General features: G+C 49.9%; 1 protein-coding gene across 2 annotated transcripts in view; it reads left to right on the forward strand.

The window, feature by feature from the left end:
- Window positions 1-11,930: 11,930 nt before the first annotated feature.
- ARFGAP3 (ADP ribosylation factor GTPase activating protein 3) overlaps window positions 11,931-27,492 on the forward strand; it is a 51,696-nt gene continuing 36,134 nt past the window's right edge. Inside the window, exons 1-5 of one of the 2 annotated variants that reach the window (XM_021687781.2) lie at window positions 11,931-12,098; window positions 17,785-17,903; window positions 24,539-24,611; window positions 25,868-25,999; window positions 27,155-27,238. In XM_021687781.2, the coding sequence (XP_021543456.1) occupies window positions 12,030-12,098; window positions 17,785-17,903; window positions 24,539-24,611; window positions 25,868-25,999; window positions 27,155-27,238 (477 nt within the window). In that variant the 5' untranslated portion in view covers window positions 11,931-12,029. The remainder of the gene's footprint in view (window positions 12,099-17,784; window positions 17,904-24,538; window positions 24,612-25,867; window positions 26,000-27,154; window positions 27,239-27,492) is intronic. The other variant, XM_044915777.1, reaches the window with a different exon arrangement.

Here is a 27,492-nt window from a genome sequence, read left to right on the forward strand (position 1 = left end):
AGTGTCACTGTCCCCGAGCTGTGCGTCCCTCACGCTCATGTCCGCTGGTGGCCGTGTCTCCGGCAGCGTCTTCCATCTCTGGAGCTGGGCGAGATCCCGGGCGCACCACCGCTGCCCGAAGGGCCCTGCGCCCTGCCAGTCCGGAGGTTGGGGATGTGAGGCAGCGGAGCCCCTCCAGAGGCCCCTCTCCCCGAAACCTGCTCCTCTGTGGCCCGGGCTGCCCTGGTGTAGACGCTGCCGCCTCCTTCCCCCGCCCCGAGACCCAAACACAGGACCCAGATGGGAGACCATCACCTGGGCTGCTTCAAACACATTCCCTGAGCGCCTGCTGTGCGCTGGGCCCTGTGCTCTGACAGTATCTGCAAATAGCGTGCCCATCTCCGGGGCGCCTGGGGGCTCAGTGGGTTGTCTGCCTTCGGCTCAGGTCATGATCCCCGCGAGTCTGCTTGTCCCTCTCCCTCTGCCCCTCCCCCCAGCTTGTGCACTCCCTCTCTCCCTCCCTCTCGCTCGCTCTCGCTCGAATAAAATCTTTTAAAACAAAAGCGTGCCCATTTCCAGACATCCCTGTGTGTCGGCCGAGTCTCCCTATTCCATTTTACAGAGAAGGACATGGAGGCTCCAAGAGCCATACTCCGCGCCCCCCCCCCCCCCCCGCCAAGGAGTCCCTGCTGGTCTGTGGCACTAAAATCCCTGTGGGATCCTCCCGCCTCATTGGGGTGACCTGAGGTGGAAGAAGGCCAGGGCAAGGCCAGAAAGGGGAGATGTGAGGGCTGCCGCAGCCCGACACGCCAAACCCCAGGGAGGCTCGTCCAGACAGGTGCCGCTCCTGGGCCGCGGGCCCTCAGGGGAGCCAGGAGGACGAGGCGGGCAGCTGCCACCGCAGTGCTGCTTTGCCCCGCTCAGGAATGGCGGAGAAGAACCTTGTCATCTGATGGGTGATGGGGCCCCTGCTCTCCACTTAGGAGGAGTTGGAGCCCATCGGAGCTGCCCGCTGCCCAGGGCGGACACGGCCCAGGCTGGCACAGACACAAGGGAGGACAGCGGAGGGGCGGGTCCGCAGGCTCCTGGTTCGCACAGCCTGAGCTGGGCCGGCTGGTCCCGGGTGCCTGGGGAGCTCATGTACTGTCACGACCGCTGTGGGGGAGGCTGGAGTCACCCCGCTTTGCAGAAGACGACACAGAAGGTCCGGAAACTCAAGTGCCACAACTTGCCCAAGGTCCCATGACAGAACTGCAGGATTCTTGAGGGCAAGCCCTTCCTCGCCCCCCTCCACTGGCAGATAAAGGGGGGCATGGGGGGAGGTGAGCAGGAGGAACCCTCCAAAGCCAGGAGGAAACCACCTCTGCTCAGCGGGGCCCCTTCCCCGCCCGTCATCTGAGAGCTCCTGCAGGAAGTCCCGAAGGGCCCTCACTGCCCACCTGCCCTCTGGGGCGAGCTCCGGAATCCTAACTCACCCCTCAGCTTCCCCAGGCAAGAGCGGTGCCTGTCTTCCTGGTTGGAGGGCTGGAGGCGGGTGAGCAGGGCCCCAGGCACCCAGGGGGCGTAACTGTTACCGTGGTGATAAGTGATAACCAGCTCCTCCTGGTCCCCAGCCAGAAGCTTCTGGCCTTCTTGGCTGCCCCTCCCACACCCTCCACGCTGGGCCACCAACTCCTCTTTGTCCCTCTGTCCTTCCCTTCCCCAGAGCCACTGCTTGGGGCCAAGCTGCTCCTTCCCCCCAATCACTGTTATGTGGGCACCACCTTCCCGGGGCCCGGGGCCCTGGGCGGCCTGCCCAGTCCCTTCTCCGCAGCAGAGGGTAGGAGGGGGTATTTCATCTTCCTGCCCGAGCCCCCAGGGCATGCCCAGAGGGCAAGCAAGCTCCAGTGAGTGACCCAGGCAGAGGTCTGGCTCTGCGGCAGCTTGAGCTAAAATACTAGGTTTTGTGAGTTCCCTGAGAGAGGACAGAGCAAGCCTCTGTCCTGGGCTTCACTGCAGGCCCTTCACCACCTAAGCTCGTGAAAGGCCTCTCCCTGCGCCTGGACAGGTGTTTGCTGGGTGACCGGCGGGTTTGGGCTCTGCCAAGGCCTCGGGTACTAGCGGCAGACATAGAGGGGACCACTTACAATCCATCAGAATGGGGATGGGGAGGTTGAGAAGGGCACCCGTGGGCCACTTGACCAACCCCCTCCTTGTCCATGGGGAAACAGGCCCAGTGAGGGGCAGGAGTGACTTGCCCATGGTCAGAGTGAGTGGTTGGGGGAGCTGAGCATGGCCTGACGCTGAGTAGCCCTTCCTGGCAGGGCATCAGCTGGCTCTCTCCCTGGGTCATATTCATTCACGGTCAATTAATTAATTAAGTAATTTACTTATTAAGATTCTATTTATTTAACAGAGAGAGATATAGTGAGAGAGAGAACACAAGCAGGGGGTAGTGGGAGAGGGAGAAGCAGGCTTCCCACTGAGCAGGGAGCCTGATGCAGGGCTCGATCCCAGGACCCTGGGATCATGACCTGAGCCAAAGGCAGACGCTTAACGACTGAGCCACCCAGGCGTCCCTCACTGTGCATTTATTGAGCACCTACTATGTGCAAGACTAGGTGGTGACAGGAGAAAAACAAAGAAGGACCCAAGTTTGCCTTTGGGGAACTCCAGAAGGTCAGGGAGGGTCCAAGTCACTTGGACACCAGTGAGGAGGGGGCAGGATGGTCCCCTGAGAGTGTACCTGGTGGGTTCTGGAGGCCCCCCTACAAGTCTTAGGAAATTAGGACAACCAGGGCCCCCAACCCAGCTCCAAGGCCCTTGGGGGCTCAGTACTATGGGGTCCTTGAGCTGTTCCCCCCACTTCCAGTGGGAAGCATCCCTGGCTGGCAAGAGGTCAGAGTGGACTACAAACTGGCTGGGGAGGACCCCCACCCCTGTGTGACCCGAAGCCCAAGCAAGTGCCTGAGCCTCACTGCATAAAGTGGGGATGACCTTGGGGGTGTCCAGAAGCGGGACACCTTGCTGGGCAGGCGCCTTGCCCTCGGCATCCCTTCCCCCAGACACCTGCAGGAGGTGCATGCCCCCCTCCGGACTCTGTTTTCCCTTAGAAGGGCAGGCAGTGACTTCTGGGCTGGGCCTCTGTGGTCTCTGTGGTGGGAGCGAGCAGCAGGGCCCAGGCCCCAGCACCCAGTGACACATGTGGGCCACCGTGGAGAGACCTGGGGCTGGGATAGAGGCGCTCTACTGCCCCAGGAAGGACAGACCCGGACCAAGCCGAATCTGGCAGGCCTCTCCTTGAGGTACAAGGTTATCCTACACCAGGTGGGGCCCCTGCGGAGCACAGAGTCAGAGGAACCAGGCTGACCCCAGCATTGTCAGGGGGTAGGCAGTTTCTCAGCCCACAGTTTCCAAGCAGCCTTGGGCTTCACATTTATCAGCCACATCCCAGGTCCAGTGCTGAGCTCCTGCAAAGAGTCATATGACCCTCCTCATTATGTATGCACGCCATTTTGCAGATGAGGAAACAAATCAGAGAGGTGGAGTGACTTGTGCGAGGCCGTATAGCAAGTTGGGGGCAGAGCTGGGGTTTCAATTCCAGGGCCTAACTCCAAAAAGCAGGTGCTGTTGTACTCCTGGAGGTCTTGTTACAACCTAGCTTGCTGGACCACCTTCTAGAGTTTCTGAATCACGAGGTTGGGGGTGAGGTCCGGAGTTTGCATATCTAACAAGTCCCAGGTGAGGCTGACCCACGGCCACACTTTGAGAACCACTGGTCCAAATAGCAAGAACGGGCTGCCCAAAGTACCAGCAATTCCATGTGCTCCTTGTACTTGTTCATATAACCAGCAGATGCTCCTAACCCAGCTCTGGGGCACGGGAGCTGGGTCCTGGGGACCCCGAGACTGATCGCCCACAGTCTGGCCCAAGGAGGTAGGGAAAGTATGTCCAAAGAGAGCCCAGGGAGCAAGGGACACAAGCCAGCGTGACATCCCATCCCTGACTATTCCTATGATGCCCGTGCAAGGGGCAGGGAAGGTGAGGTGGTGGCCTGGTGGCAGAAGGAGAGGTGTCCCCCCCGGGGTCAGATGGGCACCAGTGTCCTGATGAGCTGCCTGTCCTCGGGTAAGCCCCTCCCTCTGCCTGGCGCTCCGTTTCCTCATCTGGAAAAGGGGAACGTGGTTCCTACCTTTTCTCTTTCACGATCGTATGCGGTCTAGAGTGTGAGCGTGCTTGATAACACACACAAATCTGGGGAGCGTGGTTATGGAGGTAGTCTAACCCCGAATGCCAGCCCCACGCAAGCCAACCTCAGAGGGAGACTCCCAAATCCTCCCCCAACCGGTCACCCAGCACGAGCGCCTCCCCCAAGCCATGTATTCATCCATGTATGAAACTATGCAGGGAGGCTGGCGTTTCCACACCAGAATCTGACGGAAGATGTTTTTCTTCTCTGAAACTCAACGACAGTCTTACAAAGGCGTAAAAATGAAGCCGATGGTTAAAAGCGTGGACTAGGAGGTAGTATTCCCTGCACTCAGACTGGACTTCCTGTGTGACCTTAATTAGCTGCGTGGGCCTGACCGAAATACTTAAGCTCGCCAAGACTTGGTTTGCTCATTGATAAAACGGGAACAAGAGCAGTTAATATTTGTATTTCAGTCTGTGCCAGATCCTGTTCTAAACCCTTCAACGTTTATTAACTTTCTGGATTCTCACAGCGGCCCCATGAACCAGGTACATGTTATCATTCCTAGTTTTACAGGCAAAGAGCTTGAGGCACAGAGAGGTTAGGTGACTTGCCCAGGATCCAACAGCCGCCACACGGCCGAGCGAGCGATCAGACGCGGGTGGTGCAGTACAGGCCCTGCCCACTAGGCTGCGCTGTTGGACTGCGAGGGCGAGGATGCGCCGCTCCCCCCCGCCCCTCCGCCGCGGCCCCCCAGCGGCGCTTGTTCCGTGACACCTACCAGGACTAGAGGTCCCCACTAGGGAGCCGCCGGTCCTGAAAGACCCTCCTCGGGGCTCTGAGCAGCTCATCACAGCACTGGCCCGACCGCACTGTCAACAGCAAGCTCATCGGTGCAGAGCCCTTCACCTCTAGCCCCAGACCTTCTCTCTTTCACTCCTGGAGCTAAACGGAAAAGATAAAATGAAATCCATTTTGGCCCATCCAGTGAAATTCAGGTTCTATTGTTTCGGACCTCTTCAAATCCTTTGCGGGAAGGACTAGGAAAGGAACAAGGGAGAAGGGACGGATGAACAGAAGAACTGCATACGTAACATCACTCTCTTGGAGGAAAGGAGAACACTCTGATGGGCGGACACCGCGTGGCCCCCTGCGTGGCCCCTGGGGAGGTGACAAGCAACTGTGTGCAGCTAATCAGCCACCTCCAGGTCAAGACAGCCTGGCCGCTCCTGCCCTTCGATACAGCATTTTCCAATAACAGTGTTAATGATTGAAGCTCAACTGTAAAGGGAACAAAGGTTCAGATGGAAATTTGGAAACTAAGCAGAAGTATTCAGAAAAACAAAGCCACCCATGGTCCGGATGTCCAGAGGCAACACTGCTGATATTCCGGCGTATTTTTTCTAGTCTTTTTTTTCCATACGTGCATGTGTGTAGGGCATGTATTCTGTTGTGGTTGTCATCAACGTGCGTGTTTCACAAAATTGGGCTCATGCTGTAAGTGTGGTGTGGCACCGTGCTTCCTTCTCTTAACCTTTCACAAGCATTTTCTCACGTACCTAAATATGCTTAACTTAAAAATAGAACATTTAATGGCCGCGTGATATTCCATGGGCCATAAGTCCCATATCGCTGAGCATTTGCTTTGTTTCCCGTTTCTTTTTTCATTTTTTTAAAAATTTTTTTATTTTTTATTATTTGTTTTTATTTATTTGCGAGAGAATGAGAGAGAGCACGAGAGGGAGGAGGGTCAGAGGGAGAAGCAGACTCCCTGCCGAGCAGGGAGCCCGATGCGGGACTCGATCCAGGGACTCCAGGATCATGACCTGAGCGGAAGGCAGTCGCTTAACCAACTGAGCCACCCAGGCGCCCTTCTTTTTTCATTTTTTAGGTATAATTTACATCCAGTAAAATGCACGCCATTTAGGGTATGGTCAAGTTTTGACAAACACGTTGTCGTGTAACCACCACCACAATCGAGAAACAGAACTGTCCCATCACTGCCCAAATTTGTCCTGGCTCCTCCGTAATTCAACCTTTCCTTATATCCTTAGCCCTGGGAAACTGCTAACCTGTTTTCTGTTTCCATAGTGTTGCCTTTTCCAGAATGTTCTGTGAATGGAATCATAGAGCATGCAGCTTTGTCTTCCCTGCTTCTGCTTCACATAATTAATTTGAAATTCATCCATGGGGTTACATGCATCTGTGGTTTGTTCCTTCTTACTGTAGGTAGTCTTCGTGGAATGAATTCACCACGTTTGCTAATCCAGTTGAAGGATTATTTGGGTTGTTTCCAGCTTTTGATGATTACAAACGCATTTGTTATGAACATTCAGGTACAGGTTTTTGTATAAGCATAAGTTTTCGTTTCCTTTTGCAATTATTTTTGCTAATATTTTAATATTGCAAGCATTATAGCAATGAGCAATTTTTACACCCAATCCTCTATCCCATTAAAGGAAGTAATGGTATCAGCTTAATTTTTTAACAAATCAATCAATAACATCAACTCAGTAACAAGCAAATATCATTATTTAAATATTTTACCTTTTAAAATGGGGCATTTGTGAATTTCCAAGTGTGCACGGCCTGAGCAGTATTGGGGTTTGTGGAAATCAGGTAATGCTGCTCATGATTCCATGTATTCATTTTCAAATGAACCCGATCTGTACAGAAATGGCCTAAGAGATAGCATTCGCATGTTTTCTCTTCAGCCCTAACTAAAGTTCACTGGTGTCCTCCGGGGACAAGGGGCAAGATCTGTGCCTATTCCCACTTTGTGATTCATCGTATTACTGTCCAGGCAAGTCTAGTTTTTCCTTAGAGTGGCATCTGGCTTTCGGCAAGTTCCTATTTCACTGAATAAACTAAACTAAACGCTGTTTCACTTGGCCAAGGCGCACCAGTGTGTCTTCATAAAAGATAAATAGCGAGGACAGTACACAGCAATGTGGACCTGCCTCAAGGCTGGTTCCTTCTGTATTCTGTTATTCTTTTTTTTTTTTTTTTTAGGATTTTATTTATTCATTTGAGACAGAGATACAGAGAGAGAGAGAGAGAGAGAGAGAGAGAGAGAGAGAAAGCATGAGCAGGGAGAGAGGCAGAGGGTGAGGGAAAAGCAGGCTCCTCGCTGAGCCTGGAGCCCGATGTGGGGCTCGATCCCAGGACCCTGGGATCATGACCTGAGCCGAAGGCAGACGCTTAACCATCTGAGCCACCCAGGGACCCCTGTATTCTGTTATTCTTAAATCTGTAGCAATGATTTTTTGCTTGTCTTCTTTTGAGGGTGAGAGGATCTCCTACTCTCTTTTGGATTTGGTATCGTTGGGCTTTGCTTCTGCTCCTCCCTTGGCAGGAATGCATCTTTTCCCAAACCCTGAGGGAGAGTTAATTTGCTGCTTTTGTTTTCCAGAAGGGATGTGGTGGGGTTTTGTGCCCCTCCCCCAATAGTTGGATACCGGACTCCCCAGGGGGTTTCTCTCAAGTCTCTGCCTCCAGCTTTCTTATGAAGAAAAATTTCTGATGGGGGTTCATGGAAAAGAGCTTGTGAATGAATGTAAACTCTTTGTATCTGAGGCCTCAAGCTATTTCAAACTGACGTGCCAGCCCACACTTGGCCTTTACGAATTCATTAAAATTTTGACTGATTTCCTCTTACCCACTTGGATGGCGTCACCTTTCTCCTATGCTTTACCGAAGGTGAAGGAGCTCTTGTGTTCCATCTACTTTTGGGGACGCTCGTTTTGATGGAGCAGAAGGCTAGCTGAGGACAAAGCAGAAGCTGACACCCCGCAACCCCCCCCCCCCCCCCCCCCCCCCGCACTCGCCCCCCCCCCCCCCCCCCCCCCCCCCCCCCCCCAGGATGTTATGTGACATTCCTCAGGCACTCCTGGCTGCCCTAAAGGGAAAACAAACGGTTAACTGATAGAGATCACAGTCTTGCAGGACAGGAGTCTCCCTCAGTTTACAAATGTCCTAGTGATTTACAAGGAAGAAGCTTTCTCATCAACAGCCTAACTTCCAGGAGACCCATAACTCAGTTTCCCGAAGCCCTAACATCACCCTCCCCTTCATAAAATTAAGGGAGGCTGAGGCGGAAGGAAATGTAAATAAAATTGGATTTGTTTTGAACCTGAAGCCCAATGACAGGTACTTGTGATAGGAGGAACGTGACATTCCTCCAGGAAACCGCCAGTTGTCTTCCTGTTAGTGCCCCATTAGAGGGGGAAATAGCCTTGGCTTGACAATAACCAGGCCTCCAGTATCCTGAGAGTCTTTAGCATACGACAGTCCTTCTGGACACCCCCTTTGTCCTCACCTCCCTAACTCCTGAGTATATAATCAGCCACTCCTCAAGACCACAGGGCAGCAGCTCTTTCTGCCCACGGGTCCTGTCCCCGTGCTTTAATAAAACCACCTTTTTGCATCAGAGACATCTTAAGAATTCTCTCTTGGTCGTCGGCTCCGGACCTCACTTATATTCTAAAACTTCATCAGTTTCTCTTCGGAATTCAGTTTACTTGGGTGATTTGCAACCTTAGCCATCTGACAGGCTTAAGAAAAGCTATGATTTTGTAGATGATCCAGTCTGTTCTCATCATGTGGGGAGTGACACTCTTTTGTAGCTTTCTACATTCTAAGCCTACTCCACACATCTTTTTTGAATGCACACTATGTGCCAGGCATGTTCTAAGGTGCTGGGGACAGAGGTAGACAAGACAGACCTGATCTCAATACATTTATATTCAGCTGAAGGGAGGAAATATATAGTATTACATACTGTATTAGGTGGTAATAAGTTCTACAAAGAACACTTAAGCAGATGAGAGATGAGCCAGTGATGTGCATACACAAACAGTATTTTTCCTCCCATAGACTCTGTACTTCATTGCACTTTTTTCCTTCTCCTTGTGATGTTGTTTTGGAATGTTGCTGGGGACCGGAGCCGACGGCCAAGAAAGAACTCTTGAGACATCTTTGGTGCAAAAAGATGATTTTATTAAAGCACCGGGGCAGGACCCATGGGCAGAAAGAGCTGCTGCACCAAGGTTGTGAGGGGTGGCTGATTATATACTTGGGAGTTGGGGGACGTAAGGAAAAGGGAGGTAGCCAAAAGGACTTTGCTATACTAAAGAAGATTTACATGATAACGGAGGCCTGGCGATTGCTGAGTTAAGGTTGCTTTTCCTTCCAGTAAGGCATTAACCTGAAGACAGTTGGGAGCTTCCTGGAGGAATGTTACACTCTTCCTATTACAAGTCCTTGTCAATAGGCTGCAAGTCTTAAAGAAACTTAACTTTGTTTCTATTTCCTTCTGCCTCTGTTTCCCACATCACTCATGGACGGTGAGGTTAGGAAATTGAGTTATGGGTCTCTGGAAGTTAGGCTATTGATAAGAATGCTTTTCCCCTGTATATCACTAAGACGTTGGTCAACAGATGGAAACTCCGGTCCTGCAGGACTGTGAGCTTTATCAGTTAACCATTTGTTTTCTTCCCTTCTCTTAGTTTTGGGGCAGCTAGGAGTGCCTGAGGAATGCCACACGTATCTCACGGTGGGGGGGTGGGGGTTGGAAGGGGTTGTGGGGTGTCAGCTTGTGTTTTGTCCTCAGCTTGCCTTCTGCTCATCACGTGGAGCAGGGAGCCCGATGCGGAGCTCGATCCCAGGACCCCGAGATCATGACCTGAGCCGAAGGCAGATTTCAGCTCCAAATAGTCATCATCATTCCCATCAGAAAGGATATGACTGTTCCTCATAAAAATGCCCGGTGTTCTGTGTAGGGCCAAACTAGTATCAAGATGGGGAAACTGAAAGGACCCCAGGAGAAAAACTGCCTTTTTCCTCCTTTTCCTGCTTCGGCTCTTGCTAGGATGTGCACCCCGCCTTATACATACCTTAATATACGTCCTCTTTGTAATGGTCAAGGAGTTAATGATTTCTTTGGAGTCTTCCGGCACGATAGATAACATCATCCAAGGAGTGACTGGGAGGGGTCATCATGTAGGCTTTCCAAGACCCGATTCCAGATACCTTGATGCCAAGATCCTTGTCTCCAGGGCATAAGTGACTTATGGAGAACACCGGAGCCCTTGTCCTTGTTTTGATTGACGGGTTCTGGGATGCCTAAGACAGGTACACCAGACCATGATCCTCAATAAAAACCCCAACCCCAAGCAAGGAACTCTCTTTCCTTTCTGAGTCTCCCAGACACTGTCTGCTGTGCTTTATCACTTACGCTATTTAATAAACTTTGCTCTTACTTCCTCTCAGTTCACATTTGATCTCCGTCCTGCACAAAACCATGGACCCTCTTGGCTGGTCCCACGGGACTCCCTCTGGGTCCTCGGACAGGCCAGCCTGCATCACTATGACAGGACACAGACTACAAGAGTATATACTTTGACTTAAGAACTTTCAGTCGCAGCTATCTGCAAAAGTAACTTAATTGTTCTGTTAGGCAATACATTTCCCTTCCTTGGAAAAGTTCCAACCCTGGGTTTATCTGAGTCCACCTCCTTGCAAACTTCCAACTTCCCCCCAGGGCATCTAACCAGACAGGTTGAAAGAGCATTCCTAGCTTCTTTTTTCTTTTTTAATATTTTATTTATTTATTTGACAGAGTCACAGCAAGAGTGGGAACACAAGCAGGGGGAGTGGGAGAGGGAGAAGCAGGCTTCCCGTGGAGCAGGGAGCCCGATGTGGGGGCTCGATCCCAGGACCCCGAGATCATGACCTGAGCCGAAGGCAGACGCTTAACAACTGAGCCACCCAGGCGCCCCAAAAGGGCATTCCTAGCTTCTAAAAGCAGAAAAGCACTGTCAAAGGCTTTTCCGGGGCTCCCCCGGGGAAGCTGCTCTCCCCCCCTTGCTCAGCACGGATTCTTTCTCTCTAGCCCCATTGTACAGATGAGCAAGCCCGGTTTTGGAGAAGAGAAATGACTCGACCAAGGTCACCGAGCTAGAAAGGAGCGGGCTCAATCAGGCTTGGAGCCAAGGTAAACCTGTTTTCCTTGCATTGCGCCACCCAACCTCAGGAGACATTTTTCCAGCGGCTCCACAGCCACGACAGTAAAACAGGCACCTTTCTCCACGAGTTCGAGCCCTTCTGTAATGTCAGCCACAGGGCGGGTCGCAGCCCGGGGCGCGGGGAAAAGTCCCGCGGGCTTTTCTGGTCTGTGTTCACCAGTTCGGACTAAGCCTCAAGAGAACTGCTCTCTCTCTGAGCTGATACCCAAACAGGTACTTTAAGAAAAGCAATTTTCGGGCGATGGAAGCTTCCCACCCAGGGCTCGGCTTTAGCTTAATGCAAAAAAACACAAAAAACAAAAAACGCAGGGGTGGGCACTAGCGAAAAGCGGGCGTCCGGAGGTGGCGGGTAGGTCCTTCCCCTCACGTTTCCTACTCTGCCACCTGGAGGGACTGGTTCTGTGCCCTCACGAGGACGGGTGAGAAGACCTCGGCCAAGCAAGCAGTCCGTCGGTCGAAGTGGCGATCGACCAGCCCAAGTGGTGGCGGGTCCCACGGCCGAGCGCGCGGGAGGCAAGCCTACCCGACCGCAGCTTCAGTCCTCCGCATACCCGACCGAACCACGGGACCCCGCGGGGAGAAGCTGCGCGAGGCTTCTGCGCACGCGCCGGCAGCGCAGGGGCGGGGCTCGAGCGGGCGGAGCCAGCCGTGCAGCTGAGCGAGGGCCGCGAGAAGAGAGCGGCGCGTGAGCTCCGGTTTGGGGCGGGCCCGGGGCGGGTCCGGGCGGGGCGGGGCCTGGCCGTCACGCGCAGCCCCGCCCCCTCGGCCGCAGTCTCTCTCCGGGAGGCGGCAACCGCTCCTGTTCGGCTCTTCCCGGTTGGCCGGGCCGGCTGCCCCTCGTTTCTCTGGTGACCATGGGGGACCCCAGCAAGCAGGACATCCTGACCATCTTCAGGCGCCTCCGCTCGGTGCCCACCAACAAGGTAACGGCCTTCGGGCGTGTTCAGCCTTGCCGGGCGTCCGTGCCGAACCCCGCGGGCGGCCCCCGCTGCGGCAGTGGCCGCGGCCGCGGGAGGAGGAGCCGGCCCGGCCTGTGACACGTCGCACTTGCGGCCGCGGCGCCTGGGCCTCGTCTGGGTCTGGGCCGCGCGCCGCCCCCAGCCTCAGCAAGGAGGAGGGGAGGGGGCTCACACCGGGGTCCTGGGCGGGGCGGGCACCTGGGGGTCCCGGGGGCGGGAGGCGACAGCCTCTGGGGGCCCCGGGGGCCGGGGGCACACACTTGGGGTTCCTGACACCGGGCGGGGGAGCACACACGGGGGATGCTTTTGGGGGTGGCGGAGTGGACCCCGTGAGTTCCTGAGAGAGCTGGAGGCGAGCTCGGGGACCCCCCCCCCCCGCCAAGAGAGGGCTGGGGTGCACCCACAGGGGCGCCTGTGAGCGGGGCTGACACCGCAGGCCACCTGTGACCCAGCTGGGAAGCACGCACCGGCCCAGAGACTCCAGCTGGCAGCGCTGGGCGCTTGGGAAAGCTCGACTGGCCCCCTCCACACCCTGGAGCTGACCTCTGAAGTTCCCCTGGGGTGCCTGTTGGAGCCTGGTTGGTCCCTTGTGCCCTTTGATGGCAGCCTCAGTTTCCCTGTCTGATAAAGCGACTAAGTGGTCTCTGCAATGGCTTCCAGCTCATTCCTCTTGCTAAGAAGGCCCACCACAGACCCTTTCTCTGTCTTCCCTTTGGGTCTCTTTTGGAGGTTGGGGTTTTCCTTTTTTTTTTTGTCTCCAGAGGTGGTTCTCCTCTGTGACTTTTACAACTTTCGCGACTAGCTGGAGATGTTGTGATGACACATTGGGCTAAAGTGACACCCTCCACTGAGGATCACAGGTCAGGCTGGAACCTGGAGAGTGCAAAGGGCTGTCAGTGTGTCAGCGTGGACTCTCCCTTCCCCTCTTGTGACAGGAGTTTGTCTGGTCCCCACTGTCACCTCCAAAGTGAACAGCTGTTAATGATCATGGTCATGAGTCATGATGTCATGGCATAGAAAGATCCTGAGTTTTATAAAATTAGATGTCTTTAAGTCTTGGTGGAAGGGAGCCCATATTTTTACAGGCTATAAGAGGAGTGAGAAAGGAAAGAGTTTATTGGAGGTGATGCCTGATGAGTGTAGGAAAGTCAGGAGGAGAAAGGCTTCAGGAATTGTCTAATGCTAATTATTTTGCTGTTTTCTTGATTTTCATGTTAAGATTAACCTGTTTATAGGGTGTGGTTGCTGTATAGGTAGACAAGATTAGGATCTGCAGTTAGCAGTGTAGAAGTACATTTTTTGTCTGCTTTATCTCAAAACCAATGTGTATTCTCTTTGAATTCATCAAAGGAAAGTTGCCCTCTTTTAAATAAGAAGTCATCGTCTTTATGACACTTTTGAGGGACTTGTGTGGGCTTGCTGGTGACTGTGTTACCTTGGGCAGTTTACTTGACCACTTTGTGCCTTCTTTCCTCCTCTGGAAATGGAGACTTGAGCAGGATCTAACTCGGAGTGTTATTGGGAGGATTAAATGAGAAAATCCAAGAGAAGCACATAGAGCCGTACCTGCACGTGCTAGTCGTCCAATAGCGTCAGCCATTTTTTTGTTAACGATCTTTATGACGAACAACACCCCCGTGGAAAATTTTATATTCTGTAATAGGATTAATAAAAGCATGGGGCAAAAATACTTTTCCAGTAATGTTCCACAGTCTTGTGCTACATTTCTTGATTAAGAATTTTCATTTGATTGTTAGTAAGAAACCATTACCTAAGTAAAGATGAATCTAGTTTTAATAATATGGAAGAGTTTGGGGGAACTCTTGGGGAGCAGGAAGCATTTTTCAGAAGGGGCTATAAAAAAGAGCTGTAAGATACACAGGGAAGGTACTTCAAGAGGAACACCTGTGTTTACATTTAGACTGTGTTATCTGGTTTCTTCATCTCATGGGTGATGAATATTTACTCTGGATCAAGGTTTTAACCCAGAAGGGTCAGTGTTCTAGTTTGAGAAATCCTTCCTTGTCTCTATATGTTCCTCAGTTTTATTGCTTGATTGTTTGAGTTACTCTGTCAACAAGAATCCGTTGAGCAGCTGTAGTGAGCTGGGCGCTCAGAGCAGTGGGGCACTCCGATGGAGAGGGAGACCTCGGGGAGCTGCGAGTCTAGTGGGCGGAAGACAGATAACGGCCAACCCGGCCAGCCAAGCCATGTGAGAGGCAGTGTGGTGAGAGGTGAAGAGTGAGCTCTGGGGCATACCGCCTGGGGTCGAGTCCCCAAGATACCACTCCTCAGTGGTGATGCTTAACTTCCTAAGTCCTTAGTTTTCTCTAAAATGGGGATGAGAGGGACGCCTGGGTGGCTCAGTCAGTTGAGCGTCTGCCTTCCGCTCAGGTCGTGATCCCAGGGTCCTGGGATCGAGTCCCGCATCAGGCTCCTTGCTCAGCGGGGAGCCTGCTTTTTCCCTTAGACTGCCACTCCCCCTGCTAGTGCTCGCTCGCTCACTCTCTGACAAATAAATAAATAAGATCTTAAAAAAATTGTTTAAATAATAAAATGGAGATGAGAACTGCACTACATAATTTGCAGAGAATACAAAATGTGTGAGATGAAAATGCGGGGCCCTTGTTTAAAAAGTGTTGAGAATGTCAAGATGAGACAGCAGAGCATTAAGCAGCCATGGGCTTTTCTAAGTGTGGGGCCCCGGGCAGCCGCACAGTTCCCACACATGCCCAGAAGCTGGCCTCGATGGGGACAATAAGAATACCTCCTTATAGGGATGTTAGGATGGTTCGGTTGGTCAGTAGCGAGGCCTGACAGGGAATAAACACTCAACATTAGCTGTTGTTTCTCTAGTACTTACTCTGATCATTAGGCAAAGCAAACTGTTAAGCAGCGGCATTTCCTTTTCTTTTTCTTTTTTTCTGGCAGGGGCGGGGCAGAGGGAGAGGGAGAGAGAATCTTAAGCAGCGTGGAGCCCCACGTGGGGCTTGATCTCAGGACCCTGAGACCATGACCTGAGCCAAAATCAATAGTCAGGCGCTCAACTGACTGAGCCACCCAGGTGCCCAAGGCATTTATTTTTCATCACCATAGGAAGTGATATTCTGCTTAGAAAACCATGTCTCAGCTTCGGTTTGGGGTTGCATATCAAAACCAAGTGCAGTCCCCACTCTTAAAGCACAGTCTCCCGCTCCAGCATTAGTGAGAGCCAGGCGTGTATTTCCTATTGCCTCCTGAACTCAGGCCCCACAGTTGCCGATCTCCAGCACCCCTGCGAACTGTCCCACTCCCTGTACTTGGTGTACTGAGTGCTTGCTTGTGCCGGGCTCAGTGCTCAGCTCCGGCGCGCGGGAGAGGGCCCCTGGCCTCGTGGAGCTACATTCTGGCAATTGCTCATCTTAGCTGGTGGGTCAGGAGGGTGCTGAGGCCAGCATGTTTAGAAGGCTCTCTGCTCTCTGCTCAGCCTTGCCGCCAGACCACCTCAGGAGGGATGCTCAGGTCTTGCCTGTTCTGGGCTGTGCACCATCTCTGTTGTCACCCCTCCCCACAGGGCCGTTCCCTACACAGCCTTTTGCCACTAATTGCAATTTAAGATTCAGTTCCTGAGATTTCAGTTGCCTCTTGGACCCTGTCTTTTTTTGGGGGGCGGGGGGGAACCTTTTGTATCCTGTCCTTGCTTCCAGCTTTCAACTTACAACTAATTGTCTTGCCTGCTAGACTGTGGGCTCCATACATGGGCTCCATGCGGGCTGACCCTTCCTGAACCACTTTTGTGCATGCCAGATACTTACTTGGTAGTAAGTGCACAACTATTAGTTGAGAGAGTGGGGGGTTACAGATGGCCTCTTGCCGAGGAGGCAACCCAGCACATGGGCAGGGTTGGTCACACTGTCTGGTGTCCCATGGAAGGGGATTCCTTACTCTACGTGCATAGGGCATCTTCATTTCTGATGTCCTGGTGTCCTTCTCTCCCACTGCTCAGTGAGCACATGGCCTGGCAGGGGGCGGGGACTCGGCAAGTGTTTGTGGAGTCTGGGAGACCAGATAGTTCTGACTACCTCAGTGCCTGCCATAGCGTCTAGTGTACAGCAGGCAATCCAGAAACACTGAGTGGAATTGGATGGAAGTGAATGGACCGGCACCTTCCCTGTCAGGTGTCTCTCCAACCCCACTGTCCATGCATGCTTAATGTGAGCCTGCCACAGTGAGGGGCTTTGGACAGTCTGCTCATGTTTTCACTTTGGTGTTGCCTTCAGAAGGCCAGAAGCCAGATCTTTCTCGATGACTAGAGTTGGAACAGCCTTCACATAGGAGGCTCCGTCTATAAAGTGTATCTAAAATATGGGGCTCTTTTTCTGGAAAAAAATGAAGTGTTCTCTTTTTTTTTTTTTAAAGATTTTATTTATTTATTTGAGACAGAGAGAATGAGATACAGAGAGCATGAGAGGGAGGAGGGTCAGGGAGAAGCAGACTCCCTGCCGAGCAGGGAGCCCGATGCGGGACTCGATCCCGGGACCCCGATGCGGGACTCCAGGATCATGACCTGAGCCGAAGGCAGTCGCTTAACCAACTGAGCCACCCAGGCGCCCGAAGTGTTCTCTTATTAGTGGACTTTTCTGACTTTATTAATTATAAATAGTAATTTCCATGACAAACTCTGTATATCTTAAAGTCATTTTATGCTCCTGTTGCCAGATGCTATCAGATGAAGAACGTTTGGCTTCAGTCAGTGTTGAGGGAGGAAGGCCCTGGGTCTCACGAGGTTGCCGTCCTGCTGTCAGCTGGGGCTGCCCTCTCTGAAGCCTGGGGCTCCTGCTCCCAAGCTCGCTCACGTGGAGCTTAGCCGGCCTCCACCCCTCACTTGGCTGTTGGACCCGTGGCCTCAGTTCCTCACCACTTGAGGCTCTCTACTGGGCTGCTCACGAGTCCGCCAGCCATGGCGGCTAGCTTCCCCCAGAGCCGGTGATCCAAGGGAGAGAGAGAGCAAGAGACAGAAAGGACGCCACAGCGTCTTTTGTAACCTAATCTCAGAAATGACCTACTGGCACTTCGGTCTCATTATTGGTCACAGACCACCCCGCGCAAGTAAGGGTGGCTCCCATACCTGCTGTCGCGTCTGGCTGGGGGCAGAAGGAGTACATGTGAGGGCTGCCACCGGCTAGAGGGCCGCAAGGCCTTGAGTGTTCCCAGCAGGGGGACATCCTGGCTAGTGTGTGAGGGCCTGGTAGGAGCCCTGTTGATGCTTAATGAATATAATATAGTTATGCATAATAGGGTAATAAAAGAAATGAAAGTTAAGGTTTAAAAAAATCTAGGTGAGTTTTTTTTAAAAGATTTTATTTGAGAGAGAGAAAGAGAGCGTGAGCGGGGGGGGGGGCAGAGGGAGAGGGACAAGCAGACTCCCCACTGAGCAGGGAGCCCGACACGGGGCTTGATTCCAGGACCCTGAGATCATGACCTGAACCAAAGTCAGACGCTTACCCAACTGAGCCACCTGGGTGCCCCTAGGTGAGCGATTTCATAATAACCAGTTTAAAAGTGTAAAGGTGAAGTCACTTTCAAGCTAAACTCTATATTGTATCCTGTGAGATGCCCCTTTTGGCTAATATGAATTAATTAATAACTGAATTTTGAAATTTTCTTTCAGGTGTGTTTTGATTGTGGTGCCAAGAATCCTAGCTGGGCAAGTGTAACCTATGGGGTGTTTCTTTGCATCGACTGCTCAGGGTCACATCGGTCACTCGGCGTTCACTTGAGTTTTATTCGGTAAGTATGTCTTCTCTTACCGTGGGTGGGAGTGATCCTGTTGTTTCACAGGTCTTTTTCCCCTTTATCCTTCATGTTTGCTTTGACGTCAAGTAGAATGAGAGGCTGGCTATGAGTTATAGAGATTTAAATCTTTATAATTAGGTGAACAGGGAAAATGAATTATTTTCTCTTCAGTTACTGTTCTGTAGAGCTCGGTGTCAGGGACCTGAGGCTGCGGTGCTGACAATGGAGTCTAGAATGGAGGATTTGAAACATTCTTCTTCTCCCTTTATCACCTTCTAATAACCGGCAGCTCAGAGGAATCTTACCGTGACATGCTCGTGATAGAAGGGGATCGGGGTGCTGTGGGTCCATCACACGCCCCATCAGGAGGAGAGCTGATGTAAAGGGCGAGAAGCCCTCATTATAGCATGGGTATACATCCAGCACAGTCCTGCAGCCCTGGCTCCCAGGGTCACTATCTCACAAAGCCTGAGTGGGTGATTTTTGTATGAATTTTAGTGGCAATTTCAAATGCTTGTAGAAAGAAAGTCTTTCTTTTTTTATCTGCAGACGTGGGCTGCATTGGCTCCTTCTGGCAAGTATGTATCTTCTACTCAAAACAGTCTGGAAGCAGCCTTGATGGGTCTTTGGTGTGTACCCCCTTGAACACAGCCCTACAGTCCAGTGGGGGGGCCAAAGTGCCCTTGTGTGAAGTAAAATAAATGGAAATAATAAAAGGATCCCTAGGAAGGCTCAGGACTTAGAAGCTGAGCAAGGCCTGCACTTCAGCCCCCATGGGCCTTGGCCAGACCACGTTCTGCAGGGCACCCCTGAGCAACCCTGGCTCAGATCTCCATTACTGCTGACCCCCTCTAACCAGTTCATCTGTTCCCCTGCCGCTTCTTTTTCCAGGGAAGGAACCAACAGAGGCAGGCAGGCTCTTCGGAATTGTGGCGAGCAGTTTTATTTTATATTATGACTTAAGGAATATTGATACAATGTGATTACTATGAAGAGCATTAGTTCCGGGGACTCCTGGGTAGCTCAGTCGGTTAAGCGTCTGCCTTCGGCTCAGGTCATGATCCCAGTGTCCTGGGATCAAGCCCCCACATCAGGCTCCCTGCTCAGTGGGGAGTCTGCTTCTCCCTCTGCCTGCCACTCCCCTTGCTTATGCTTGCTCGCTCTCTCTGTCAAATAAATAAATCTTAAAAAAGAAAAGCATTAGTTCCTATAAGATAAATTCAGTTATAATTTTGATTGGATATTTTATATGATGGCATAAAAACTGTGTAGTAAAAGTAATAGCTTAATTTTCTTTTTTAATATATTAACTTAAAATAAACCTTTCCTGTTGTACTTTCGTGAGTTCTTTTTTCAAAAATCAGTTCGTAGGGGCGCCTGGGTGGCTCAGTCGTTAAGCGTCTGCCTTCGGCTCAGGTCATGATCCCAGGGTCCTGGGATCGAGCCCCGCATCAGGCTCCCTGCTCCGCGGGAAGCCTGCTTCTCCCTCTCCCAGTCCCCCTGCTTGTGTTCCCTCTCTCACTGTGTCTCTCTCTGTCAAAATAAATAAATAAAATCTTAAAAAAAAAAAAAATCAGTTCGTAGAGGCATGATGGGCTAAATATTTATAGCTGTATAACTCCATAAGTAATTAATTAGAAAAGGGAGTTCTTTTGCATGTTCTTCCTGGTTTCAGAGTATCTATCCATTTCTTGTCTTTTCTTTTTTCTTTTTTTTTTTAAAGATTTTTTTATTTTTTTATTTATTTGATAGAGAGAGAGACAGCGAGAGAGGGACCACAAGCAGGGGGAGAGGGAGAGGGAGAAGCAGGCTTCCCACGGAGCAGGGAGCCTGATGCGGGGCTTGATCCCAGGACCCTGGGATCACGACCTGAGCTGAAGCCAGATGCTTGACTGAGCCACCCAGGCGCCCTGTCTTTTCTTTTTTCTTAGACATGCTGGTCCCAGAATATTTTGAATACACTATCCTGTTCTTGTCTCTTTTTTAAATGTTGAGGTATTTACTTGCCAAGGCAAATTTCTTTTTAATGTCCTCCCCGCCCCCCCAACCCCTGACCAGCCCCCGATCAGTTGTTACCAGTGAACATAAGACAATTTATAATTGGCTGTCTTCCTTTGTTCTTCCTCTCTTCCTCTCAGCTGAATCCCGCCCGTTATAATCTGGCCTTCCCTTTGCCTCACCACCAAAGCACACCTCCAGTTTAAACCATTCCAGGAAATCTGACGTGTTCCTGGGTGAGGGAAGGACCGACCGGAAGCCTAATGAGGCTAGACAGCAGAGTCTGCTTGGGCTGCTGCAGGTTTAATGACTAGTCTTTAAAAAGTCAGATAAATATAACCATGAATCACAATGTTTATAAGTGATTCAGAAACAGTTGTTAAAAAATCCTGTATAACTGGAGGCCAGCAGTCTAGGAGTTGGGCAAGAGGAGGTCAAGGATGATAAGGGTAGGATTTTTGTTTTTAAGAGGTGGAGGTTTGCTGTTTAGACATTTTTTATCGGTTAAAACAATTACAAACATTAGCCCAGTGGGAAAAAAAATCCAAGCAGTCCCAAAGCTCATAAAGTAAGAAGTGAAAAGTCCTTCCTCTCAAATCCCTTCCTCCTCTTCTTCCTCTCTCCACCCCCAGCAGACACACACATACATACCCACACACACCCCCATGCTCGCTGTTGTGCTCCCCAGGCATGAACAGATGGCTTAGGTGGAATGTTTATTTAAATGGAGATTTGGGTTTTTTTCAAGTCAACAGTTTTACAAAGGAAAAAATTTATGAACTGTTGCTTTTGCCAACCAACAGGGGAAGGGTGGGTTAGGCATCACAGAAATGGCCAACCACCACTTGGAGCAGAGTGGACGTAACTGGACTGGCCCCAGCCCACCGCCCCCTGGGGCTTGCCCTCTGCACCGTGCTCCTCTCCCTTCAGCTCTTTTCTTTTCAAGTTCACTGTTAAGTATTTCATGAGCTTATGAAAGGTGAATGGAATCTAGTCCTACCTGCAGTGGGCTGGGGGTGGGCAGGGACAGGCTTAAATAGAGCATGAACAAGAGGACAGACTGTCAAGTGCCACCCAGGACACGGAAACAGTACCGCATCTACTTCTGAGGAAGATTAGTCCAAATTGAAGGAGGAGGTAACTTACACTTGCAATCAACCTCAAAGTTTCGGTGAGACTTTGATAATGGAAACAAGGCAGGGAAAAGGAGGTCAGCACTCAGACTTTAAGGAAAGGTACAGAGGCTGGAAAAAGGGACATGTGTAGTAGCTCATTTTTATATGCGTAGGAAAATGAGGTGATAAAGGATTCCAAGGGCGAAGATTTGGCTGACATTGGGAAGGGTCTTGACTGCCAGGCCGGAGCCTGTCCTAACTGCTGAGGCGTTGAAGGGTGAACACGGGCAGTCTGCTCTGGGCCGCAGGCGCAGCAGGTGCCCAGAGACACTGGCCTGGCAGTGTGGGGTGGGCGTTAGGAGAGAGGGCGCTGCAGCCGGCTGCTGGGGGCCCGAGTCCTGGCACCATCCTCGACTGCCTCTCCTTGTCTCGTTTCCTTCCCTCGAAGGAAGGGCCGGGTTGTCTGGTGCCTGCCCAGTGGATGCGAGAGGAGAAGGTCTTGTAATGTGAGTGTAGGAAGGCGACACCTCCCATGGCCTTCTATCGAGCAGTCAGGCCAGTTACAAACAGCTGCCTGCCTGGAAGCTGTTCCCGGGCTTGTCTGCGAGGAAACGTCTAGATTAACTGTGATAAATGGGTAAAATTCCATTTGAAACTTTTCTTTCTTTTTTTTTTTAAATTTTTTTTTAGATTTTATTTATTTATTTGAGAGAGAGAGACAGATAGTGAGAGAGAGCACAAGTAGGGAGGAGAGGGAGAAGCAGGCTCCCTGCAGAGCAAGGAGCCTGATGTGGGACTCGATCCCAGGACCCCGGGATCATGACCTGAGCCGAAGGCAGACACTTAACCAACTGAGCCACCCAGGTGCCCCTAAAACTTTTCATTGCATGATAACTTTGTCATGTTTATTTGGTGAGATTCCTTCTGATTTCTAAAATCTAAATGTTCTACTTAACGAAAAAATACTGACTTTGGCAGCCACTAGTGAAGCTAATTCATGCAGGGTTTTTTTTAAGATTATTTATTTGAGACAGAGAGAGCAAGTGAGCACGAGGTGGGGAGGGGCAGAGGGAGAAGCAGAGTGAGAGCAGGGAGACTGATGTAGGGCTCGATCCCAGGACCCTGAGATCTTGCCCTGAGCCACGCAGGTGTCCCTAATTCATGCACCGTTAAGGAGGTCCTGTCTTGACTCATAAGGATTTTAGAGGTCATGGGAAACCTGTTTTCTCATTTACCTAGTTGGTTAACTAGAGCTACTTTGTTAAAAGGACACTAATTCTTCAACTTTTCTTACTTCCTCTGCTTTACGTTTTGCTTAGCATTGTCACAGACTATTTATTACCTTTCACACATGTCTTAATCTAAATTAAAGGTAAGAAATGACCTACAGGGCGCCTGGGTGGCTCAGTTGGTTAAGCAACTGCCTTCGGCTCAGGTCATGATCCTGGAGTCCCGGGATCGAGTCCCACATCGGGCTCCCTGCTCAGCAGCTCTCACTCTTCTCCCTCTGACCCTCCCCCCTCTCATGTGCTCTCTCTCTCAAATAAATAAATCTAAAAAAAAAAAAAAAAGAAATGACCTACAGTAAGTCACCTCCTCGTGTCGGGCACTCATGAGCAATGAAGTTTCCTCTTAAGATTGACTATTGTCACAGTCCACTAGCATCAAAACCTTTTATTTTGAAAGTCCAGTGTAATGAGAGAGAATCCCTGGCAGGCCAGGTCAGGAACAATTAGTTTCAATCTTCGTTTCTAAGGAGCATGTAGAGAAATATTTGGCTTCATTTTATTTTTATTTTTTTAAGATTGTTTAAGACCAAAAGTTGTAAGGCTGAATAGCCAACCCGAGGACTTGCAGCCCCAGTTTTAGGACATAATTAAGGCAGCCCAAATTCAGATACCTGTTATGTGCCTATGGTAGGAGTGTGGCAAAAAAATATGGGACATCCCTGTCCTCTGGAGCTTGCTGCTTCTGACACAGTGTGACGGGGTTAACATGGTCATGGTGATGGTGATGCAGAGAATTTTAGCCATATGGGATTTACCGTGAGCCAGGCACTTTCTAGATATTAGCTTATTTGATTCCTACAAGAATGAAATAGATCATATTATAATGATCACTGCTTTGCACATGAGGAAAGTAGGCGCAGAGAAGTTCAGTAAGCCACTCCAAAGTCATACTGCGAGTCGTGGCAGAGGTGAGATTTGTTGTCTCTCAGTTGGTCTCCAGAGACTGTGCTGGTAACTGCCACCCTATGACAGAATGGGATGGGGTTGGTGTCCGACTCGGACTGAGGGAGAGCCATGGAAACGGGACTGAGCAAGATCTTATCAGAAAAAGGATTTCAGAACAGGGTATGTAATTTAGTCACATTGCTTGGTCCTCAAGTTCTTCAAGATTTTATTCTTGTTTTTGGGAAATCTGTTGCTTATAAAGGGTGGATTAAATTTTACTTTTTATGTATTGCTGCGAAGTGGATTTGTCCTGTGGATGTGTGATAATATGTATTAGTATTATTATTAACCTTAAAGTAGCTATTGGCTTCAAAATAACATTGTAACATTTACAAAGGTTAAGCAATACAAAGAGGCCTAGAAATTAGTACACAGAGGCGCAGCATAAAAGAACTTTCGGAATCTGAAACCTCTTTCTACCTTCCTATTTTGTACAGGGTACTCTACCTATACCCATTAAAAAATGTCCACATTCTTTTACAGTTAGTGTGGGACAAGCTGTTCTTGAATCCGGGACAGCCTTGCTTTTTGCTCATACCTATGGATTTGATATAAAGACTTCTAACATAGTTGTACTATCATATCTTGCTTTACAGTGATCACTCGGAGAACTTTTATTGTTGAGAAATACAGTTACTGCCTTTCCCTTGCCCTGATCTGGTCTCAGATTACAGATAAGTAGGGCATAAGGTGTGGTCGGGGAGAAGACACTTGGAGTTTTCCCTTTAAGAGCACTAAATCCTGAGTTTTCTCCCCTCCCTAATGGTGGTGACGTTGGGTTCCATCCGACAATAAGCTGTGAGCATCCCGGAGGCTCCCGTTAGGTGTCACGCTGGACAAATGGATAGCTGATCTGAAAAATTCAAGTAGGGACACGTTACCGACGTTTAGATCAGAAGCCACTGAGGATGCGAGGCGAGGAGTCAGAGTGGTTCCGGCATCCCTGGGAAGCTTGTCATGTCCCTGCGCCCTAGAAGAGAAGCTGGCTGGAGTCCGGGCAGCACAAGGTGCTGCGGGCTTGGCCTGCCCTGCCTGTGGTCAGGCGTGGAGGGGAGCGGGCAGCCGGCCCACCGGACACTTGGCCACTGGGAAGGACGAGGGGGGCCGGAGCTGCCGGCACAGCTGTCACACGCCCTGCAGGCCCAGCGTCCTGTGTCACTGTTAACACGAGCCTAGAAGTCTTCAGGATCCTGAAAATCACGGAACTCTTGTTTTCCAAAGTGTAGTGGCTTGATTCTGGGGGAAAGATGTGTTAACGTTAGCGAATATTCTTTCCATTTAGATCTACAGAGCTGGATGCTAACTGGTCTTGGTTTCAGCTGCGATGCATGCAGGTTGGAGGAAATGCTAACGCAGTAAGTTCACCTCAGATGTGCTGTTTCCCTTCTTGCATAAATACGTGTTAGACTAGGAAAGAAGCTCGGTGTTTGCATGTATGAGCTTGGGGGGGCCCTATCCGATAGTAAAGGCTGGAAGGGCGTGGCAGTGGATGGCCCTGGTGACTTGTTTATCCCCAAATCTGTGAAATACCCTATCCACACAAAGCTCTGGGCTAGGTGTGGGGATATAGTGACGAACAAGACAAACGAGATCCCCATTCCTAACTTAGTAATTTCTGGGTAAAAAAATAACTTTTTAAGTGTCCAATTAGCTTAGTTTTACAAGAGCAGATTTCCCTAACCCCTCTTACAAACCTAAATAAGGATCCTCAAATATGTAAAACTTCATTTACAAATTTCAGTATATCTGATTAATCAAATTGGGTTGCTCATACAGGTTTTTAGAACACCTGGCTGAATTAAGATATGAATTCTGTAATTCATGTCTGTATATATGGACCCTCATGAGGTGGTTGAACACAGTTTCCTCTAAGTGTATAAGCATTTGTTTTACCGCTTTGCTTATGCTGCGGTTTCTGTTCATGAAGAGATAGTTCTGGGCAAGGTGAAGGTCAGCATAGCTCCACTAATTGGAATAACCAATTCCAATTAGTGGAATTCCAACTGAAATGAATTTCTCATGAACTAAAAGCAGTCCAGAGTGGAAAGTGTCCCCTAAAGTAACAACCCGGAATGACAGAGGTGCTTTAATGGAGGAACGAAGGGCCAGCGATTTTATTTTGTAACGCGAGTCTCATGTCCAGTTTTACTGAAATACTAATGTTGCGTGTGTGGAAGGCATTCCTTTTACAAGAAGAGGTTTATATTAAATTGTGTGGTTTATTTTATTTTATTTTATTTTAAAGATTTTATTTATTTATTTGACAGAGAGAGACACAGCGAGAGAGGGGACACAAGAAGGGGGAGTGGGAGAGGGAGAAGCAGGCTTCCCGCCGAGCAGGGAGCCCGATGCGGGGCTCGATCCCAGGATCCTGGAATCATGACCTGAGCTGAAGGCAGACGCTTAATGACTGAGCCACCAGGCGCCCCTAAATTGTGTGGTTTAAATTATTTTTGTAAAATATGTGGTTTAATTTTGTTTTCACTAGTATTTTCTAGCATATTTCTAGCATATTGATATAATAGTATTTTCCTTCACAACATGAAGCAATGTTTTCGGTCGCGTTAGATTTAATGCAGTATTACTCTAATTCGTGTGTTTTCCTCTGTAGTCTTCCTTTTTCCATCAACACGGCTGTGCCACCAGCGACACCAAGGCCAAGTACAACAGCCGCGCTGCTCAGCTCTATCGGGAGAAGATCAAGTCGCTGGCCTCCCAGGCAACGCGGAAGCATGGCACTGACGTAAGGCGCTGGCGGGTTGGATCGTCTCCTTCAGATGAACAGATGAACATTTGTTTCAGTAGAAGAAGTGGTTTTAACCACTCCGGACAGTAAAACCTTCTAACAGGATTCTCTTGCAAGGAAACAACCTGTAGCTGCTTCTCATTGTTCGTGGAAGTTACGCTCTGTGAGGTTTCTGTGAGCCCTGAATTTGGAAATGCTGAAGCATCACTCCTAGGGGAAATAGAGGGCTAGGTTCCTACGAGCTTCTGGTCACGACGTTTCCATCAACAGAGCAATACATAACCTTATTTTACATGGGCTTCTGCTTAAGGACACCTTATTGAATATATTATACAATTAATTATATAATACTTAATAGCATGTGGATATAATAATATTTAATAGATAATATACACAATTTAATATATTACTAATATATAATTATTGACTCTGACATTGAACTCACTGCCCACAGCACTATATATGACTTGTACCTGAATGAAGCTTACCTAACACTGTATTTTTTCTATAAGGCACATCACAGCCTCTGTGTGCTTAGGAGCCCTAGGTAGGACTTCAGCACTAGGCTTAGGGCCCATTTTAAACAGTGAAAACACCAACAAAGCACAAAAATGTGAAAAATGTGGCTCTAAATAGGCCACGAAAAGGACACTTGTTTACAGTGTGAGAGCTAATGTGAGAAGGCAGAGCATCACCTTGTTCGATCTCAGCTGGGAACGTGTACCTTGGGTGGCTCAAATTCTTTGCTGATCTGCACACGTCTGTGAAGGACCGCAGAAGGGTCTCAAGTACCGATTTGGGGGTCACAAGTAAATTGTGGCAAGTAGGTGGATATGCAAATATGGAAACCACTGTTAATGAGGATTGACCGTACTTTGGAACCTGCACTTAGAAATTAAGTCCTCGATCTTTCCTTTTCAGGAACAGCTTGTGAATCTGGTACTTGACATCCTTAAGGTTTGGATTCAAAAGTGACTGGATTGATACATTACTAAAATGTGCTCAGGGGCCCTGCATAGGCCTGTTACTGACAGTATAATAGCGGAAACTACTGATCTTTAGCAAACAGATCTAGAAAGGGAGTGAGACACTTGAATAAAACCCGTTAAAGCCAGGTGAAGGGCTAAGCAGAGCTTTGTGTTTTTGTTCTAGCTCTGGCTGGATAGCTGTGTGGTTCCACCTTTGACCCCTCCACCGAAAGAGGAAGATTTTTTTGCCTCTCATGCTTCTCCTGAGGTATGTATTATGCTTTATACAATTTTAAAGTATGCTTACTCTTACATTCCTAAAGGGCATATATTTAAATGTTTCACTTAGGAGACAGGCTAAGTTTCTGTAACAAACAACCCTGAAATACAGTCTCTTAAACAAGATAGAAATGAATTTCCATCAGCGGTTCCGAAGTTGGCTGTCCAGGGTTGACCGAGGGAGGGATTTATTTAGCTCTTCTCCACATGTTGGCTTCCGTCTCATGGTCCAAAGTGTCTGCT

This window comes from Neomonachus schauinslandi, chromosome 5 (genome assembly GCF_002201575.2).
Source record: "Neomonachus schauinslandi chromosome 5, ASM220157v2, whole genome shotgun sequence".
NCBI lineage: Eukaryota > Metazoa > Chordata > Mammalia > Carnivora > Phocidae > Neomonachus > Neomonachus schauinslandi.